The sequence below is a fragment of the Chanos chanos genome, chromosome 5 (genome assembly GCF_902362185.1).
Source record: "Chanos chanos chromosome 5, fChaCha1.1, whole genome shotgun sequence".
Classification (NCBI taxonomy): domain Eukaryota; kingdom Metazoa; phylum Chordata; class Actinopteri; order Gonorynchiformes; family Chanidae; genus Chanos; species Chanos chanos.
Window position 1 is genome coordinate 40,525,056 of NC_044499.1, and position 21,323 is coordinate 40,546,378.

Sequence of the window (21,323 nt, forward strand, 5' to 3'; positions counted from 1 at the left end):
AAGTTGCAACTGCGCGAGAGGTTAAAGCTTTGGCCAGAAGTTCGAAACAAATGTCTCGCTTAGTTGTTTCTTTGTTCTTGTTCTCTGCAGAGAAACGGTGTCTCTTTTTGCGGGCCTGGCAACCCCTACAACATAGTGGTTAGAATATAAATTGTTACGTTGTCTGCTGTGGCTAGTGTCCTGTAGTTACTACTATCAGCTGTTCAAATAAATTGCACAATATGTTTTCAACTTGGTAAAGAAAAACAAAAACTCAAGCAAATATTTGTAACATGCAATATCTTTATTGATAAGTATGAACATTTCAAAAGGCATTTTCATCACTAGAACCCTGATATAGGAATGTGCATTGTATGTTATGCCCAGAATATCGAAAATATTTGAATATTAATGATTGAAGTCATTTCACCCTAACTAATGATATTAAAATGTTCTGAATATCCAACAGAAACAAATGCACATTTGAATTAATCAAGAAGACACATTGTACACTTTACTCAAAAAGTTAAAACACACCCTACAATACATTTCAAGATACACAAGGCACTATCTTGGGTTAAATATTGTCGGTCTTGGTTTTAAAACACAAATTCTGATTGCACAAGACACAGTCAGACAAAAAGACAGACTGACTTAAGACCTAGTAATAATCCTGAATGCAGACGTAAAGGCTCCTTTAAAGTACAACATAAATTGAGCCAGCCCTGCCTCGAGGGTGTGTGCTAAATTAGTGCTCTGGTAAAGAGCACAGAGAGGAGCAGAACCATCAGAGATCCACCCAGACCAGATGCCTTGGATACTCGCACTAACTCTCGGACCTGGACATCCAAAACATCTGTAGAGGACACAAGAGGGATGAAGCTTAAAAAGAGAGATATAAAACTACATAAAATCTATTACACAGATTGTCAAGAATAGGTGAGTGTTAAGAAAAATGCTAAAAATAATATCTCTAGTAGTAACTTCAAAAGGAATAACAAATACTATACACTATACAAATAAAATTATATTCCATTATAGTTTAGTGACGTTAATTGATATATTGGCTTATCGGCATTATCCAGATCTGAGCTGAAATTACAAAGTCAAGTAAGAGGATGAAGGAAGGAGAGTGAGTCCTTACAAATATATATGTGTGTGTGTGTGTGACATTATGTTGTAGCCTAGGTTTGTTCAATCACAAATTAATTGTATTTTTTTTTTTCAGTATTGACAGACATATTTTCTTAGCTTAACTACAACTTGTACCTTGGTGACAGGCAGACACGGGTCTGTGTGGCTGTGAAGATTTTTATGATGCTGTAAGGCAGAGTGATACATATGGTAATACATCCAAGTGCTGTCTTACTGTATATATCAGCACTCATGGAATGCCTCTTATCTAGTCAACTAATACAACCAGAACTGTTTTACTATCTTTTGGTCCCTCTTGGGCTGCTACTTGACTTAACCTGATGTAGACTGAAGTAGCGCAAGTGAGTAGAGTGATGCTTATTAAACATTGATTTGACATTACAAGTCATTGATAAATCTATTTTGATAATGAAGTCAGTGCTATTGAAGTCTGAAATTCCTCCGTAAATGCTGGACATTGGAGCCAACTACACTAATCAGAATTTTTCCACAGCGTGTAATAATATCCTGGACAGAGCAGGATGCTAGTAGGGGCACTCTGTCTTGCATTAAGTGTGTCTCTGAAATTCAGATTTACCAAGAGAAACAAGACAGAGACATGACATACCAAATAGATTATTCTCGGTATGCTCTAAAGTGTCCAACTCCACTTTTACAGCCTTCCTGGTAGGTTACACAGTCAGTGGTATTATGCTACCCATTCCTCAAGCTCATTGTCTATCAGCAGAGTTGAATGTCACTAAGCAATATTCTGCTCTATTCTTTTTTTTTTAGTATGCTCTATCAGCTGTTGGGAAGTTAAACTCACGTATTTTCTGTACATTATCAGCTTTTTTTTTTTTTACATAATTTATTTTTAAATGCATTTCTAATCTCTGATAGCTCAGAGCCCTCAAATTTAGGGGATGGCGATGGTGGTTTGTAAGTGTGCATAGTTTCAATATCCCACGAGAATTTATACCTTTTTTAGCCTTGTTGTAACATGTTTGATGGTTACCTGTTTTTTCGTTTGACCATATCAGTGGTCCCATAGAAAGAGAAATACTGTCATGGATGTCCACAGATCTGCGCCCTCTCTGGTGGTATCCAGGATAACAGTGCTGAAAGTGACATTCATTAAAAACAGGTCACATTAAGTCCTCATTTGCCTGAGTACTGCCGTTCTTGTGTTTTAGTTGGTGAAGCTTATGACACCACTAGAGGGAAGCACAGCCTGTTTTTTTTTCAGGCATCCAAGCCAGCTTCAGGTTTTTACAAAGAGACCACAGTTATGATAAAGCTTGAACTGTATTCTGACATCTGCTGCATACTGAGCCCTTTGGTCTGATCACTGATTCATGCCCAGAGGTTCCTGCATACAAACATAGATCTGTCTGTGTGTGTGTGTATGTGTGTTTTAAGACAAAATACCAAAAAACTAAGTAATGCTAGAACAAATGTACATTTTTCTTTCGGTGCAGAAATGTGCTGACTGGCTTAGAACACCCAAACAACCTAGAACTCATTCTGCAGTGATATTCTTCTCATATATTCTAAAGTGCGATTTGTAAACCCACCGCTGTACAATCGTTGCCCTCCAGCAAACACAGGTGAATGTTACAGTGGAGGAAGACCTTGGAGGAGTTTGTAGTGAATGTGAACATCCTGAAGGAAAAACGACTTGTTGTGGAGACACCATTTTGCAACAGTTCCACTGTATTGTCAGCAGGATTTGGACACCTGACACAAATGAAAAAAACAAAGGATGAGGAAGCAGAAGAAGAGGAACTGCAAGTTGAACAATGGATGGATTAACAGTGAAAGGATTCAAGTCTTGACTGATAAGACACACAAGTGACTTGAGAATAGAAAGTCATGTTAGTGATAAAGACAGTCATATAAACCAATGGATATGGAATGGTATAACAGAGGGAGCAGGGATAAAAGGGTGTTGAGATAGAACATAGAAGGGAGAAGTCAAAAGCAAACATATAGTAGCGCTAAGCTCTAAACTCCAATCATCTTTCACACAGCTCCATTTAATAATCTACTCTTCAGATTAATATAAGTAATAAACACAAATTAGTCTGACAGCCCAAGCTTCACAAGAAGTAGACTGCTAAAAGTATGACATGTTGTCCTCACTCTCCAATGATGAGGTCCCAACGGATGTGGTAATTAGGGTCATTAACTGGGGTTGCCCAGCAGGTGTCCATCACTGTCGAAATCTGCCGACTATCCACCCCATCCACACGCACAGCTACGTAGATTCGCTGGTTCACCTCCACATTCACACTCCCAGTGAAAGGGTGAGAAAACCCTGCATCTTGATAGGGAATCATTCGCACCTGGTATCTCCCCTGGCCGCTTGGGAGTTTCTTGTGTATAATGCTGTGTTAAAGTATTTGACATAAAATGAGAATAGCGAGAAACAGAAGTCTAGCCTGCAGTAGTGTTCGATATAATTCGTAATTTGCACTAAAGGGTTTGTTTTTCACCTCTCCAGTGGGTTGATGTCTATGTTCATAGAGAGGGACTGGGTGAGCGGATATTCACAGCAGAAACGTAGATTTAAGCGTCTCTCTCTGCTGATAGGACCATCAGCTGAGTCTGCCACACCCTGGATGGAGTTCTTGTAGATGAAGTGGGTTCCATTGCTCTGTTTAGTAGGAAGAACACTTTTCAAATTTTCATTGACTAGTATACGACAATAACACAACAATGTTCAATTTTCAACATAAAGTGTTGTCTGTGCGAATGGTGTGTGGTGTACCATCAGGGTTGTCCCACAGATATTGGCATCGTTATCAAACTGGAATTCCACTCTGCCATCTCTGATGGTTCCTGTACAGGTAGGGTCATTGAGATGCAGAATGCTTGCTGGGAAACCAGCCTCAAAGAGCTGGCAGCGAGACAGAGACATTGAGCCTGAACTGCTGGCACAAGACTCAATGGAACCTGAAACATAGGGAAAAAGTAAGAACATAATAATAGCTTAATAATATGCCTAAGAGCTTAATATAAGCCTAAATAGCAGTAAGTCAGGCACACTGCTGGACAAATGTTACCATATGTTTCAGGGTCAGATCGCTCCAGGTCCTCATTACAGAAGCAGCCATAGACACCATTTTTCTCACCACACCACTCATCCTCTGTACAGTTCAGATCAGCACAAGGATCCAGAACAGCTACAGGGAGAGAGAGAGAGAGAGAGAGAGAGAAACAGGGAGAAATACACAAATAAATATACTGAGCTACAAACTATAGCAAGAAACAGACAGCAGACGACTTTTCAGAAGTTCAGCAGATGTGTGGAGCAGCAACGTTTGTGAATAAGACCGATGCATAAGTCTTAGGGAAAGAAAAGAGATAAGGATCGACTCAGTTGTAAAACCAGAGAAATTTCCAGGGCTTACAGCAGTGCAGATCAGCACGCCATTCTGGGATCTGGAGCCCTAAGACGGAACATGCTGCCTCATAGGCCTCCACAGCTGAGCAGAGCATGCCATTGGCAGGTGTGTAGAGGCACAGGTCATACACACAAGACATGAGGTACGGTGCAGGGTCAACATGCAGATGGCAGTTCTGGAAGGGCCCGCTAGTGTTGGTGATGATGGCACAGAGCTGGGTATACTCGTCCACAAAGGGGCATTCGTTGTCATCAGCAGTTCGGTCACTTGCCCCACAGCTGGAAAAGACAAAGTGTGTTCAGGGGTTTTAGGATGTGTTTTTGTGAAATCTATGAAATCACCTCAAAATTCAAGAAGCTGTATTATTTTTGTGATAGGACTCAGAAGATTAAGCACTACATGGAGAAATTTAAACCATTCATTCATTGATTCAACCAATCATTTGCCCATTTACATATTATGGGGGCTTTTATATTTACATACAAGTATTTTTTTTTTCATATATTGTGATTTGCATTTACATATTCTGATTTCCATTTATATATTCTGTGTCAGCTTTATATATTAAAAATTTATACTTATATATTCAGATACAATGTGTATACATGTATTCATTTACAGTATTTGCAGAGGAAAAGGAAACTCAAACTCTAAAGTGGGGTAAAAATGTGTTAAAGAAAGCCTTTCACCCTGGACTGCTGGTGTCCGATTTCCAGCTGTGACCAAAGGCAATATCACTCGATGCCTGGTCTCCATTGGGAAGAACCTTGTCATCTGTTGAGTTACCGTTGTAATTGCCACACATTCCACACACAGAACCACCATGATTTGCACTTAGTCTGACAAGGAGGGTGCTATGACCATCAAAGTGGACCATAAGCTCACTAGATGCATTCAGAATCACAAAGCCTCGCTCTTGGGACACCTCTACCAAAGAGCCCACCAGGAAGGAGGGTGAATCATTTGTATCTCCATTAACCTGGAGCAAGAAAACAAGAGACAGAGAACAAGAGAGAGAATGAGCAAAATTGTGCGCTTGTTAATGTAAAAATCCTGGAGATTTCCAACAAATCAAAAGTTTAAATATATGTCAGTCACTTTGGATGTATCAGTACCTTCACTTTCCGATTTTGTCCAATGGTGATATGCGTCTGCTCTGCACCATTAGAGAGCCACACATCCACCACAGACACAAAGGACACGACCATGTTCCCACGGTGCCTGTTGGTAGCCACTACACGGAATGCTAGTCCACTGTCGCTAGTGTTCCCACAGGTCTGAGCAATCTCATAGGAGCAAGTGCCCTGAAATATTTTTCTGACATGTAACTTCTCCCAGGCGCAAAACAGCAGACACCGCAATATGCTCCAATAACAGCCAAACACTTTTATATACTTTGCTCGTGCTTCCCTACCTGAAAATGAACCACAGCACCATCAAAGGTGATATAGTGAGGGTCTCCCCAGACTGTGCAGGTGGCCATGTTTCCATAGCAACCAAGCTTGCCATTTCTTATTGTGCACTCTTGTGCTGGGGAGCAGGATGAAGCTGAGCAGCGCAGGTCATTAGGGGCAAAGCACTCACAACGCTGAGAGCAGCCTGGAGTCCAAAACTGCTCCCCAATCTGAAAAACATAAAACAATTTTGGTGACCCCAACATTCATGACAGACGCATGAAGTTCATTTTTTTACTGGCCTGGATCTCTCCTAAACTTACATCAAAGTAGAATCCATCGTACAAACAGCCACACTGTTCCACTGGCACACAGCGTCCACCACTCCTCACATAGCCGTCATCACAGAAACAGCCCTCTGAGCATGTCCGCTCACAGCTGGCATCGATGCTGCTGGCACAAGTATGTCCACAATCTGTGCCACACACTTCATAATGGCTGTTTTCTGGACATTCCATTCCTGCAAACAGTCAGGCACTCTTGTCATGTACAAGAATAACGGGCTAACAGAGTACGTACGTATATGCATTTGATAAACCAAGTACACATAAGCAACAACTCTGGTGTTAAGTAAGCAACTCAAGGTGTCGTAAATTAAGCAAAAACTTACGGACTGCAAAATAAGAAACACCTCATGACTTGTAAAGACAGACAGAATTGCAAAGTCTGCTCTGGTTAAGTCCACTACAGACATCAGTAGATATCACTATCACTGCTGTTGTGATGAGTGAACACTCTCAGGTCACTTACTGCAAGTGGTGTTTTCTCTCCAAGAGTAGATCCTTGCATTCACAGACTGGCAGGCACTCACATATGTTTGAATTGAGCGGCAAAGGACATCTTCTCTGTTCCCAGAGAGACACACATCAAAGACACAGTCGTTGATGTAGGGCTGAGGATCTACATGGTCATGGCAGAAGCTCAAGGGCCCATTGTCAGCCCTGAGAATCTCACAATGGGTTTGTGCCCAGGTCTGGTCGTGGCATGATGGGCAGGAGTCTCCACATCCATCATTACATGGAATGCCATCATCAACCCTCCAGTCCTCTCCAAATTCATGAGCAGAGGAAGCAAGTTCACCAGATTGGGTGAGAAAATCATCATCCCGCTGGCCATTGAAGTTTCCGCACAAGCCACATGTGACCCCACTGTAGTTGGCAGGGACTGTGATCTGAACTGTCCATGAGCCATCATAGCTCACACTCAGGCCAAAGTCAGTTGAAACAAATGTGTTCTGTCCACTTGCATAAATAGATACACGACCACCATCTAACAGGACAGGCAGGTTCCTGGTCTCTCCGTCAACCTGTAGAACCAAATCAAAAATATTTGTTAACAGTGGATGACTTTATTAACAAGTTATTTTTTGCTGCTCTGAAATATTTAACGTATACAAACATCAGGTTTTTTATTACATTAATCGATTTATTTTATTCTATTTTCAAATTGAAAAGTAGACATTTTGGTCATACGCTAAGGAAATTCTCTTCATATTATGTACGTATGCAAAGTATGCAAATAGCATGCATAAGAAATTCTCTTCCCAGTATGCAAAGGCTGAAATGTTTGTGTCATCTAGTTTTAAACACTAATAAGGATAGATTTACTCCTTTTTGACAAGTCATTCCAAAGAGGAATTCTAGAAGCTGCCTGAAAAACCACACAATCTTTATCTGCACACAAATTGCTGATTCCCCCAACTTACCTCCACAGTGCCACGCATATCTCGGGTTACGTGTACTATGTGTCCTGAGACATTTACAAAAATCTCAACTGTGATGGACACTGGCAGCCCATGCCATGGCTCATTCTTTGCATCCACTTTGAAGAATGGTAGCAACCCAGTGTCATTACAAATGGTTGCTAGAACATAGCGGCATGTACCCTGGAAGTCAAACGCCCGCCCATCAAATGACGAGTAGTGGGGGTCTCCTGAGGCAGCGCAGGTGGCATGGGGACGAGGGTGACAGCCATAATCGCCCTCTTCAATACGACAGGTCTCCTGTTCACTGCAAGCAGAAGGACTGCAAGAAACATACCCTGTAGCTCCATTGCATTCACAAAGAGACTGGCACTCCTCACCATGCCAGAACCTTTCGCCTCCTTGCCGATAACGCCCAGCGTGGTGACAGCCGCAGCCCATGGGTGGCACACAACTGTCTCCATTCAGCAAGAGTCCATCATTACACTGACAGCCCTCTTGACAATCTTGTGTGCACTGGTATGGAAAGGATAGACTGGGGCAGGTGGCAGGGCAGGATGTCCCACACAATTCATAGTGACTGTTAGGTGGACACGTGGGCTCTGATTGTACACACAAAGAAAAAACAGGTTAAAGAGGGTTGTACCTCCCTTTGTGAATATTTCAGAAATATATAAACATGTCTAGCTTTTAATTTCATTAATAGAAGAATAGAAGAAACATAGATTTAAAAATTCCTACAAAATATTTCTACAGACCACAGTTGGTAATATTCCGCCACTCTCCCACTGGATGGGCATTTTGTTGGCAAAGTAGAGTATATCCATGCAAGGCTTCACACAGGGCCTCCTTGGCACCTCCTGTTTCTGCCAGAGCCTCAATGCACTCCTCAAACCGCTGCCAAGGGTCAAGTCTGCTATTACACTGCGAGAATGGCCCAATGGGTGAGATCATGATGCTGCAGAGTTCATGGAACTGGCTATTGTTCTGGAAATGTCCTGGCTCCCAGATGCCTCTCTGTTCTTCACAATGAGCTGAGAGGGAGCCGTCTCTCCAGCTGTTTCCAAACTCCCGTGAGTTGTTCATCAGAGCCCCATTTGGGCTGTAGAACTCATCCTCAATGTCCCCATTCAGATTCCCACATAGACCTCCCAGGGTGCCATTGTAGGTCCCCGGAGCAGTGATACGAACTATATGCGGCCAGTCAGCTCGCACAGTCACACCAAAAGTTGTCTCAACCACAACACCCCTCACACTGCTGTGGTAGATGCGAATCTGACCAGAGCCAATACTGAAGGGCAGACCAACCCACTGACCATCCACCTGCGAAGAAAACGCACAACAAAACTGCATTATGCACAAAATACAGCTTAACTAGGCAGTTTAAAGAGCAAGGCATGAACAAATATAATTCTTTTGCACATGAACATAAAGATGTCCTTTAATGAAATTTGTCTAGTTACTTACTCCTTCAGATTTATAAAATGTGAAAAAGAGATTAACTGCTCCTGACCTGTGTCCTCCCACCATCCTCCATCTCCACGGAAATCTGTGTACCTTCTGCCTCAAACCTCAATACCCTTGCAAAACCCTGGTTGCCTCTAGGAACTTTTTCCACGGTGAGCTGGAAGTGAGGCAGTGATGATGGGCCCATGACCCTGGCAAGAGTCAGGCTGCAAGCCCCAGGGTAACTGAAGGTCAGTCCATCAAATGTACGATATGAGCCCAGGCCCTCCACCCAGCAGGTAGAGTACATGATGGGTCTGCAGCTTCTTTCTCCGTCATAGATCACACACTGTTCCTGTGGGCTACACTGGTGAGCAGAACAACTCATCACCCCATGATTACAGACACAGAGTCTCCCACAGTCCTCGTCCAACAACACTGTTTGGCCTGCTGTGTAGTAAAGGCCCTCAAAGGTGCAACCACAAAGAGCTGAAGGAACACATTCCCCTGCACTCCGAACAAACCCCCCATCACAAACACAGCTCTCCTGGTTTGGTAGGGGGCAGTTAAGATGGGCAGTAGGGTTGTTACAGGTTGCAGGGCAGCCTGTGCCTTGGGACTCAAAGTGGCTGTTGGCAGGACAAGGGATTTCTGAGGAAGGCAGAGATAAAATGTTTAAATGCTTAGTATGTTGTGTTTGCAAAGTATTTTATTACTATATTTTCAAGAGTCTTGTCCAAGGTTGCGACTAAGATTAACAAACATCATTGCTGCTCCTCTCCTTTTTGGACAACATAAACAGATCATGTGCAAGGTGAGCAGTTCCAAATAGTGACTTCTTTAATTACTTCTGTCATCTTGCACCCCTGTTATGTAACAATAAAACAATAAGACATAATGTTCCAGCATTAACTTTAAGTACTTGCTGCAGTCATGTTTTGGAGAAACCACACAGCTCTGTCGGAGTACCCATACAATGCAACAGTGTTATTACTTTTATTACTCTAGTTGCAATCTTATTGACTACAGAATTTCACCCTCCATTTGCAGCTCTATTAATTTAGGCTTGCCATAATAAGAGTTGAAATATCTGATGAAACCATGGAATTCATATGGCGTAAATTTTTGTGATACATTTTTCGCATCTGTTTCTGATTATTCCGTCATCCATAGTTGATCAGTGGAAACATTTTTATGTGTGATTTTATTTTTTTGCACAGGAATATTCATTGCCATTTTTGGTGTTCTCTTAAGCACACCAAAATATAAGCACTACTTGTGCCAGTTTGACTGAGTGTAGTCTTCTTTCTTTAAACCACAAAACTCTCATTCCATACTTCTCTTTAACCTTCCATCCCTTCACAGATCTATCAATCTGTATTATAACAATTCTTAAATACTGTCATGTTTTTGGGAATGTAGTTCTTTTTTTGTCTATGTGGGGTCCTCAGTCTTAGTTTTGGTTCCTGTTTAGTTCATTATTGTTGTATTGTTTGCACCTGTTTCTTGTTCTGTCTGTCTATTTAAGCCCTCTTGTAAGCTCTGAGTATTTTTTTGTGTGTTTTCTTGGATTGCCTCCTGTTGCTGAACCTGTTTTTGCCTGTTTTGTTGGACAAAGATTCTGCCTGCCGTTTTCCCTAGGTTTGACATTGGTTTTCTCTGCTTACTGGTTTTGACTTCTGTCTGGATTTGTTTTCTGATTTTTGGCTGACCCCCTCGGATACCTCAGCCCAGATTTACCTAATAAAAGGAACCATGTTGCTGAATCACCTTTGTCTTGCTCTCTGTATTTGGGTCTACCACTTGGTGGCACAAGGGTAAGGCCCTGGGCTTCCATGCCAGAGCCTCAAGGTTTGATTCCCAGCTCAATTGTTACAAAATACTCTAAACTCAATAATTTCTTTTTATGCATGCTACAAAGCTCTAATCCATCCCCTTTTCTATACTTCCACTCTTCTGTCTACTGCATTATCTATAACATCCATTATTTACAATTTAATATACTACCAAAAGTGTTGCCATTACTTTACTAAAACAATGAGTATTTAATATATTCTTACATGTATCTATCACAACACCCTTCTTCTTCACCCACCTGCTCACTCACACCACTGCACTTTTTAAACTAATCCCTGCTGTCTATTCAACAATAAATGTGCATCACAAGTTGTTTACATTATTAACTTGTATTTGAATTTGGACTTTAACTAAAAGAGCACATACTCTTTGTGCATTTGATGTCAAAAGGACAGTCATCACCTACCACAGAAGCCTTGTCCTCTCCAAAGTTCTGGCTGAATGCCCAGCTGTTGGCACTGAGCAGAATATACACTGAGGGCTTGACACAGGATTGGCTGGTAACCACCACCCACACAAAGATCATATACACAGTTTTCAACAAAATTCTCTGGTGCCAGTTGAGAATGACATGGGCTGAATGGGCCTGAGGGGTCGCTAAGGATCCCACAGTGGGCTGCATTATTATACAGGCTTCTCTGGGCAGCACTGCAGGCTGCACAGGCCAGACCAGAACAACTGACGTCCTGGCAGTCAGGGTCTGTGTCTCCAGAAACTCTCCAACTATTGGCGAAGTCCACATCGGAGCTCAAGATTTCCCCGGCTCGTGTTCGAAAGTCATCTCCCGGGTTGTGGTTGAAGTTGCCACAGAGGCCACAAGTGGCATTCTGGTAGTCATAAGGTACAGAGATTCTCACGTAGTGATTTGCATCATATGTGACTACGAGGCCAAAATCTGTGCTTACAGCCAAGGAGAAACCAGACTGGTAAACCTGAACTGAGCCATTACGGAGGGTGAATGGAACTGAAGCAAAGCTCCCGTTTACCTGAAAGTAAATTTAATAATTTCAGACAAATTGACAGAAAATACATTTTTGACAGGTTGTCAGGTTTACTAGTTTTTAAATAATGTATTACATCTGACCTTAGCTTGATAACTGTAACCTTTGACCAGCTCAATGTTTTCACCGTAGACAAACACTCTGACCATTCGTGTCCATGATACATGTGTGCTACCACGATGCTCATTCTTGCCCTCAATTCGATAGTATGGAAGTCCACCACCACAAGCCTGTATGAAAACATGTTTTTGTTACATTTTTTAATCACAAACATATTGTAAGTCATGCACAGTAGGAAGACTGCAAAAAATCACTCTGACATTTTGGTGCAGTCTATACATAAAACTTAAAATGGCATTTCAGGGTAATCATGTTATAAATAAAATGCTATATTAGTGTTAATATAGCAACCAGAAAAAAATGGGAGATAACTATTACACTGCTGGGGAGGGGGAGCTATATAAATAAATGCTTTGTCTAAAGAACCAAGTAATGGAACACAGCTTACCTCAGACAGTATGTATGTGCAAGTGCCCTGGAAATGGAATATCCGGTTGTCGAACGTGTAGTAGTGAGGGTCACCAGATATGGTGCATGTTTTGCGTGGAATATTCTGGCAAGCGTACTGGAAAGCAGCTGGACGACATGCTTGGGAGAAAGTGCAGGGCTGATGGATGCACTGCAAGGCCCTGTTCATGCAGGTACACTTCTGCTGGCAGGTGGCATCACTCCAGAAGGAGTCTCCCTGCTGCACAGCTAAACCTGATGAAAGAGAAAGGAGTCCATTTTAGCTACGTTCAAGGTGAGCGTTTCTTAGACGGTAGGTTACTGTAAAGACGTTTTTACTGGTCTCTGTTTCCATTGTTTTAATGTACTGGAAACAATAGCAAGAAATAGAAGAAATTTTGATCTACAGGTCTTACACATATTTTTTTATTATATTACTCTTATTTTGCATTGAATTATTCTTCCTTTAGATCTCATGTCATAATACGTAAAGATTTTCATATATGGATAGTTTCTAGAATCATTAAACACCAAAAACATGTCTGTTCACATAAATGGAAATCAATTACCATTAAATACACAGCCCCTAGATCCATGATCTGTCCGAAAAGCCCATCTGCCGGGGACATTGACATTGCTGGTGTGCCTTAAATTTGTGAAATTGGTTTGAAATGGTCGAGTTATGACAAAGTGGTGTGCAGAGTCACGTGTGTCATAACCTGCCTAAAAATGTTGAACCAAAAACAATATTTAAGTTAAAACATTTTTCTTGGTCTTACTTTACATATCAAAACCTTCAGTTATCTGATACTGTGTGATACTTACTTCCACCAAATGATATGTTGGTGCAATCACACCATAGTTCATTAAGACAAAAGACAGATTACCACCTGAAATGAGAACAACTTGGAAGGAGGCTTCCTGCAAAACCAAGAACACAATGCAGAGACAAAACAGCTTAGACAGTTACATCTAAAATTTACATGGACATCTTTTGGAAGCTACCCTTTCACACAAACTAACATTATATGCTACTCCATCACAACAGAAGGCCATTTTGGCTTCAGCATCTGTTTGAATGGGCTGGTGTTTTTTGTGTTTCATGCCCCCCCCCCTTACTCCCACCTTATTTTCACCTTATTCTAAAACCATATATTTTGATTTTTAATAGAGCTTAAAAAGGGAATTCTCTAGTGGCATAATGAATTGTGTGAGGTTCATTAAATTCAATGATCTTTGCCATTTTCATCCCAACCAGAATACTTTAAATTTTATGGTATGGACATGACCACACTGGGAATACAGAGGTTTGTTTGTCTTAACTTGGTGATCTGCATGCGTTTTGGATTTAGTATTAGAATGGACATGCAAGTTTGTGATCTCCTGTGAGACTGTTGATTGTTATAGATAAGAGCATCAAAATCAGGGGTTGACAGTGCAAAAGAATTGGTTGGATGTACAGAAACATTAAATGTCATTCACGAAAGTTAATCAGCATTATGGAGGCAAAGTTTCATGGACTGTTTTCATGCTGAACATGGGTGCAAACTTTGATGCACCATATAAAGACTGCATTTATTGCAGTAGGAGAAAGACATCTCCATAATTTAAGAGCACAGTAGGAAAATGGGAGAAAGCTCTCCACATGTTTGGCTTTTTCAAACCCTAAAGTAAAATTAATATTGTAGAAATCCTCTTAGTGGGACACGGTCAGGGTTGCCCCTGACAACCTGTCCAAACAATATTATTATTTATTTGTTAGCATTATGTGTGGTATTTGAGGGTATGATCAACACAAACTTGATTACATCATTATCCTTTACATATAGGAGCAGATTAAGATCAAGGCCAACTAATGAAAGAACAGAAAATTAATATACACATGCACACAATCATTCAAGTTATACACAATTTTTAGATACATTTAAAGCCCAAAGTGGTAACTTGCCGTGTCAGTCGTGGGATAGTACGGTACCCTGTCCCATGTTGCAACAAAAACAAAAGAGGCATTGAAGCTCAGATCAGGAAAGTATTGGTTTATGTCTTCAGTAGCCTGTGTGAGAATGCTGCCAGATATATACTGTCGATAGGAAATTGTTCCTTTTTGACGGGTATCTATGTCTGCCCAGAACGGAGCAATGATATCCCTGTTGCCATTAGCTGGGAACTGATATGGAATCCAATAGCTAAAAGGATGATCAAAGGTCAGGTGTCCATTATTATTGACCTGAAATTGAGAAAATACTATTGGAGATTAAAATGCCTGAACTAAAATTTTACTAAAAATATCCAAATAGAAAAAGTGTAATATGGAAATAAATTTTGTCTGTAGTATAGCAAGATATGTCCACACATATATTTTCTTCTGTGCATGATCTCCTATTTTGTTGGAAGCATGGTGATTGATGTTGCCTTTGTTTGAAAAAAATATAACCAATAATAACGGCGATTACTTTATAATCTTAGTCATTCGCACAAAAAGTAGCATTGTGATGGCTGCATCTCAAGGTGACAGTGCCATGCCCAACCAAGTGGCCACAAACAACAAGCTTTGGCCTTCCAAAGCACCAACAAAGTCACATGGTGTTTGGTGAGAAATCTAGAGGAGGCAAGGCTGGCATCTCATCAGGAGGCTCATCAACTCCCAGCTAAAAGGACAAGTCTGAGAAGGGGTTCTGCCTCTTGTGCAGCATGCTGCTTGCCAGGTAGCACAGGGGAAGAGCTCTTACCTCCTGTACTAGAGCCTCAAGTTCAAGACCCCTACTGAATAGTCACCAAAACACAGTTGTCTGCCTGCCACACTCAAACCACCTGAGCACCATCCCCCTCACCCATTTGGCCTTGCACCAATTTTGAAATAAAGCAGCCCTCCCAAGGTTAAAAAAGAGAGCCTGTCTCCTCATTTTCCTGTGACAAGCATAAATATAATGGGTAGGATAAATCATGACTTGGCTTGAGAACCATGTTTATTCAAAGATTGAGTCTGTTTAAAAGCTTTAATGTTTTTAGTTATTCACACTGCAACACTGAGTCCCGGAACACTTATAGTAGGTCTGTGCATGAAATGGGCCTCTTTAATCAATAAGATATATTAGGTTATGTGTGACGTTGCAAATAATGTTTTAAAAGCTAACAACTTCATTTAGTCTTACTTTATAATTAGTTTTATCATGATTGTAAAAACTATGTCAAACAAATAAAATGTCTGGTAAACCCACAGCATAGTAACACTGTAGGTAATGTATGTTATTCTGTCAGGCTTAATTATTAAAATAAATTATATGACGAGTACTCACATATATCTGGTTGTATGTATGCCCGAAATAGACAAATGGCTGTAATAGGTGGATAAGGGATGAACTTCCATCAAGCATGCGAGTATTCTCTGTATCTCCAATACCAAATGGGTAAAACGTATCTGAAAGACAGAAGGAAAAATACCGCCACCCCCCCCCTCCATAAAAAAGGTTCACTTAATTTTTCACCAATCAGTGCTTAGTAACCTTTGCCAGGACTATGTGAGCGTATGCTACTGGTGATAGATAATGATACATCAAAATTGAAATCTCTTTCTTGAGGAAACTGCAATTGTGACAGACATTATTCAGAGCAAACATTGTCTTTGTTTGATTCCTAAGGACTAAAAGCATTTATGGATCAGGTTTTAAACCATATTCACAGCTGAGGATATTTCTTCACTGTTTCAGACCAGTTCTTCACAAACGCATCCAACAGTATTAAGTAAACAAAAGCTCAGTGATCTTGTCCTTCATTTCAGCCAGATGAGGACATGTAACATGTCACAAATAAGAATGCTGGTGACATTCAGCAGATAAATGGCACTGATGGTGATATATCAGATATCTTGCTCTGATGTGAAAATTTTTGAATTTGTCCATTATTTGCACAGCCACCCATAGGTTACTAGCTGAATTGTCTTTGATTTGACTATGTTCAATAATAGCTAATCTGGCTCTCATTGTACTGTGGAGAACAGATTGCAATACTCCTATGTATGATATGTATTCAGCTTGTTTTTGTTTGTTTGTTTGTTTGCTTGTTTGACCTACCAAAAGTTGTATTTGATGTTGTGAATGCCTGAGCTGTTGAAGCAGTGGCGCTGAGTGGTGGAACTGTAGAGGGGATGGCACTAACATCTGAAAACAGGGATGTGTATTATAACTAAGAAAAAATGCTGTTGGAAATCAATATCAGACTTATGAGGGCATTCGCCTTAGAAAGAAAAGATTTAGAGTAAAGAGATATTGATAACATCACAGATGTTTCTTAGCACAGCCAAGAACTGAAGGAATCATGCAAAATGAATCTGATGAAATGGGGAATTTTTTTTTAAAAAAAGGAAGTATGATCACAACAATATTCAGACATTACACTGTGAATTATTTTCTTTGCTTCAGTGAAAATACATTAAATCATGTTAAAGCCAACTTTGATGTGTGATTCCTATAGGAATGTGAGAGGTTACAGAATTGGAAAGAGTTCCAATACCTGATGCAAGGCGGGTTGCTACAGAGACAACAAAATTCTTTAATATATCAAGGGGAACATTGTCAAAAACATGACTGCATTTGCTAAAAAAAACAAACAAAAGAAATGGCACCAGGAAAGGACAGCAGTGCTTAAAATATTACGCCCACCAACAAACACAAATGGACATTTAAAAGGATAGATTCTAAAAAACACACACAACCTCAGAATGGCCCTTATCCCGAATATGTACCTCTGTCATTCAGTCTCAACAAAACAGTATGCTGTGAGCCTTACAAATTTGATATCAATGTCAGTGCTGTCATTTGGAAATGCTAAGTGGGGGATGTAAGATTCTGGTCCAATGAGCCTTCAATGCGCATTGCGTGTTTAACTGAACCGTTAAACATGGATCTGTTATGCTAAGAGTATCCATCTTGTATGCGTCATCATGTCTGGCTATAACTATGCATTGCAATATGGGATCCCCATTGAGGAAAAGATGTTTCTGGCAGGATTTAATTTGGAATCCAGGTCTTCCAAAGAATTTGAGGTAAAAATCTGGCATTAGGAGAATGTAATTGTATTGTAAATGTTTCCACATTTAAGGTAAGCATCAGCACTGACAGTGATACAAAATTGACATCATTAGTGTCAAACAACACAATGCAGAAGTGTGAAACACAGGAAACTCCCTCATATGAATCCCAGTGAGTATATTATATTTTAATACATTTTCTTTTATGACTATATTACAACTATGATGCACTAGTTAAATGGTTTCGCTTTCTCCTCAAAACTCCACTTGGAGATTTTTTATGTTATACGGCAATTTTGTCCTGGTCTCACTTTCAGTGTCTCCCTGTGTTTTCCTGACTTCCATCTTGTCATGATAATCTTTATTTTAAGCTAGATATTCTTTATATTTCGCTGTTATGGTGTGACCCAGCATTCAGTTACTCTGAAATAAAATCCAGAAAAGCAGCTGAGTTAGACTGCTATGGTAATTTCTTGCCAGATTTCCTCCATATGTAACAGTTCCAGAATTTTAGGTTAAAAATAAAAATAGCAGAAATGTAGTCTTTTAGTTTCGATTCTTGCTGTTCCAAAGAATCAGGAGAACATAATTATACTGGGAGTGTTTACGTATTTTAAGGTAAGCATCAATACTGATAGGGGACAACATCCTCCTATAAAAGTTTTAAAAAAATCCAGTTCTGCAAAACAAAAATACCTTAATCTACTTTATTTGAAGGTATGTCGGAGACGCTTCGATTTTGATTGCAGAAATGGTGCATTATTGCATTAAACTAAGAAGAAACTATAAGATTACCTGTACAGTATGCCAGCCAGCAGCCTACAGGTCTGACAAATTCGTAGACGTAGTAATTGCCAGGACAGGCTTTCACTCGAATAGGATAGGAGGCAAACTGACAACAGTTGTTGTTCCAGTGCCCACAGACCTGCCGAGTGACCACTCCATCTTGTATTTGTGGGTGAGGGCTTGTGATCCACAGAGGGGCATGGGTGCCACATCTGTTCATATCAACACACCATTCAGGCATCTGGACACTTATCCCATGATAAAAAAGCCGGTACCAGCCCCTCCAATTTCTGTTGTCACAATAGGGATTTGTGTTGTTGGTGTTGTTGGTTGCTCTCCATGGCTCATCAAGAGAGGTATAGTTCATGCATGGATCAGAACTCAAGCTGACAGTACCTTATACAAGATGAATGCAAAACATTATTGGTATCAGATTACACAGTGCAAAAGTGATGTGTTAATAGCTGAAACAACATGAGTCAGGGCTGATACATGATTGATGTGGATAGTATCAAACAACACAATGCAGAAGTGGGATGAATATAGGACAGTCCCTCATATGAATCCCAGTGTGAAAGAAATATGAAAGATAGCAATAATCTACCAGAATTAGTGGTGCTGTCTGTTGTGGGTGCCTCAGTAGTTGGCCTGCTGTCGAAAGCCAAAGTAGTTGGAGATGTGGAACTGGTAGCTACAAGAAAATATAATTGGAATTTGAAAGGAGTTCAAAATAACCACCACTCTTTATGTGTCATTGGTCTAAAAAACTCCAATACAACAAGCCATCAGCAGCTTTGACATTACTGTGATTTCATGAATTAAATCACAATAATGACAATAAGAGAACATGTTTCCAGATCAAGCAAAAGGTAAATGATTGAATCCATGATAATAACATGTTGTTCCCCCACAGGCGGGTAAGGTAGGATATCCATTTCAAGGCTTAAAGGAAATACTGACACTTGTGTTAATAGTTGAAGCAAAAATGTGTATGGGTCAGAACTGGAGCTGACAGTAAATGACCAGTAAAAGGCCTTATATCATTAGTGTCAAATAACACAATGGAAATGTGAAATAAACATGACAGTCCCTCATATGAATCCCAGTGTGAAAGAAATATGAAACATAGTAATAATCTACCAGAATCAGTGGTGCTGTCGGTTGTGAGTGCCTCAGCAGTTGGCCAGTTGTCAAAAGCCAAAGTAGTTGGAGATGTGGAACTGGTAGCTACAAGAAAATATAATTGGAATTTGAAAGGAGTTCAAAATAACCACCACTCTTTATGTGTCATTGGTCTAAAAAACTCCAATACAACAAGCCATCAGCAGCTTTGTCATTACTGTGATTTCATGAACTAAATCACAATAATGACAATAAGAGAACATGTTTCCAGATCAAGCAAAAGGTAAATGATTGACTCCATGATAACAGCATGTTGTTCCCCCACAGACGGATAAGGTAGGATATCCATTTCAAGACTTAAAGGAAATACTGACACTTGTGTTAATAGTTGAAGCAAAAATGTGTATGGGTCAGAACTGGAGCTGACAGTAAATGACCAGTAAAAGGCCTTATATCATTAGTGTCAAATAACACAATGGAAATGTGAAATAAACATAACAGTCCCTCGTATGAATCCCAGTGTGAAAGAAATATGAAAGATAGTAATAATCTACCAGAATCAGTGGTGCTGTCGGTTGTGAGTGCCTCAGCAGTTGGCCAGTTGTCAAAAGCTGAAGCAGTGGAAGATGTGGAACTGGTAGCTACAAGAAAATATAACATTTTCAGACAGATATAAATGGATTTTGAAAGGAATTCAAAACAACCACTTCTCTTTACATGTTAATGATTTAAAAAGTTCAGTTTTGTGAGACACTAACAGCTTTGTCATTGTGATTTCACATATGAAATGATAACATGTCAGAAACAATAAAAAAAGAAATGGTCATGTCCATGATAATGGCATGTTGTCTCCCTACAGGTGGGGAAGGGTGAATGGCAATTGAAAGATTTGAAGCATTAAGCAATGCTAAATCAGGCTAATGCAGTATAACCTCCTCAAGAATTTACTCCTTTACTCCTGTGACTGGACATGTGAATGACAAGTAGGAATGTTTCAAGTTTTCTATTGTCTGCTGCCAGTAAAGAGGTGCCCATCCCTGAATGCTGTTTGTGGAACAGGTTTTTTTGTGATTTCTCAGAAGTGGGAGCATATTGTTGTCAAACAACACTATGATTAGTTACAGGGTTATTGAGTAGAAAACATTGTCAAATGTTGTTGCACATTCCTTCCTCATAGTACTTTTTGAGAATCTTTGTTTATTTAGTTTGTATGTGTTTATTTAGAGTTGTAGGCTTATTATGAATGAGAGAGAAAATAGGTGACACAGAAAATATGGTACTGTACTTTAACCCAACTTCTGTTTGAAATAATCCTGTCGATATTTAAAGTGATTACATAATATACCAGGAGAAAAAATGGAAATTGTAACCATTGTCACACACAAGTGTATTTAGATGATGGATAGCATAAATGTTGTTGAATACTTAAATATGAATATGAATGATGGATGGCATAGATGTAATTTAATATTTGAACATGACTATAATTACCAGTTTGCCCACTGATCAGATCACCTATTGATGGAAGAGTGAAATTAGAACAGTGCAGTATTCACACAACACTGGACAAGCCCTGAAGCCATGGGATACGCACTATGCCTTTAGGCTGAAATATTTTTCATTGATTTTTGGTTATATTAGTTTAAACAGATAAATGAGAAGTTTAGTTTAAACAGATAAATGAGAACAACAAACAAACAAACAAACAAACAAAAACTTACCAGCCATTAGAAGCAATAATGGCAGCCAAAATGGGATTGCACACCCCATTGTGATGGCTGACGTTTTCACACTAAGTGAGAAAAAAAGAGACTCTGATGAAGATTATGATACAGACTAGACTATGACTATGATTTAACTGCTGAATCAGATATTTAAAGTGATCATTAAAAAACAATT

The 21,323-nt window shown here is 40.0% G+C and overlaps 1 protein-coding gene across 1 annotated transcript in view; it reads right to left on the reverse strand.

The window, feature by feature from the left end:
• Positions 1-722: 722 nt before the first annotated feature.
• LOC115812532 (alpha-tectorin) overlaps positions 723-21,323 on the reverse strand; it is a 59,137-nt gene continuing 38,536 nt past the window's right edge. Inside the window, exons 7-30 of the mRNA XM_030775010.1 lie at positions 18,312-18,698; positions 15,787-15,908; positions 14,435-14,717; positions 13,316-13,407; positions 13,060-13,213; positions 12,492-12,745; positions 12,067-12,213; positions 11,389-11,968; positions 9,193-9,776; positions 8,438-9,002; positions 7,683-8,281; positions 6,728-7,283; positions 6,241-6,437; positions 5,938-6,147; positions 5,639-5,827; positions 5,213-5,502; positions 4,530-4,801; positions 4,182-4,301; positions 3,887-4,071; positions 3,612-3,772; positions 3,259-3,504; positions 2,691-2,853; positions 2,132-2,234; positions 723-835 (exon numbers count right to left, since the gene is read on the reverse strand). Of these exons, the coding sequence (XP_030630870.1) occupies positions 723-835; positions 2,132-2,234; positions 2,691-2,853; positions 3,259-3,504; positions 3,612-3,772; positions 3,887-4,071; positions 4,182-4,301; positions 4,530-4,801; positions 5,213-5,502; positions 5,639-5,827; positions 5,938-6,147; positions 6,241-6,437; positions 6,728-7,283; positions 7,683-8,281; positions 8,438-9,002; positions 9,193-9,776; positions 11,389-11,968; positions 12,067-12,213; positions 12,492-12,745; positions 13,060-13,213; positions 13,316-13,407; positions 14,435-14,717; positions 15,787-15,908; positions 18,312-18,698 (6,572 nt within the window). The remainder of the gene's footprint in view (positions 836-2,131; positions 2,235-2,690; positions 2,854-3,258; positions 3,505-3,611; positions 3,773-3,886; positions 4,072-4,181; positions 4,302-4,529; positions 4,802-5,212; positions 5,503-5,638; positions 5,828-5,937; positions 6,148-6,240; positions 6,438-6,727; positions 7,284-7,682; positions 8,282-8,437; positions 9,003-9,192; positions 9,777-11,388; positions 11,969-12,066; positions 12,214-12,491; positions 12,746-13,059; positions 13,214-13,315; positions 13,408-14,434; positions 14,718-15,786; positions 15,909-18,311; positions 18,699-21,323) is intronic.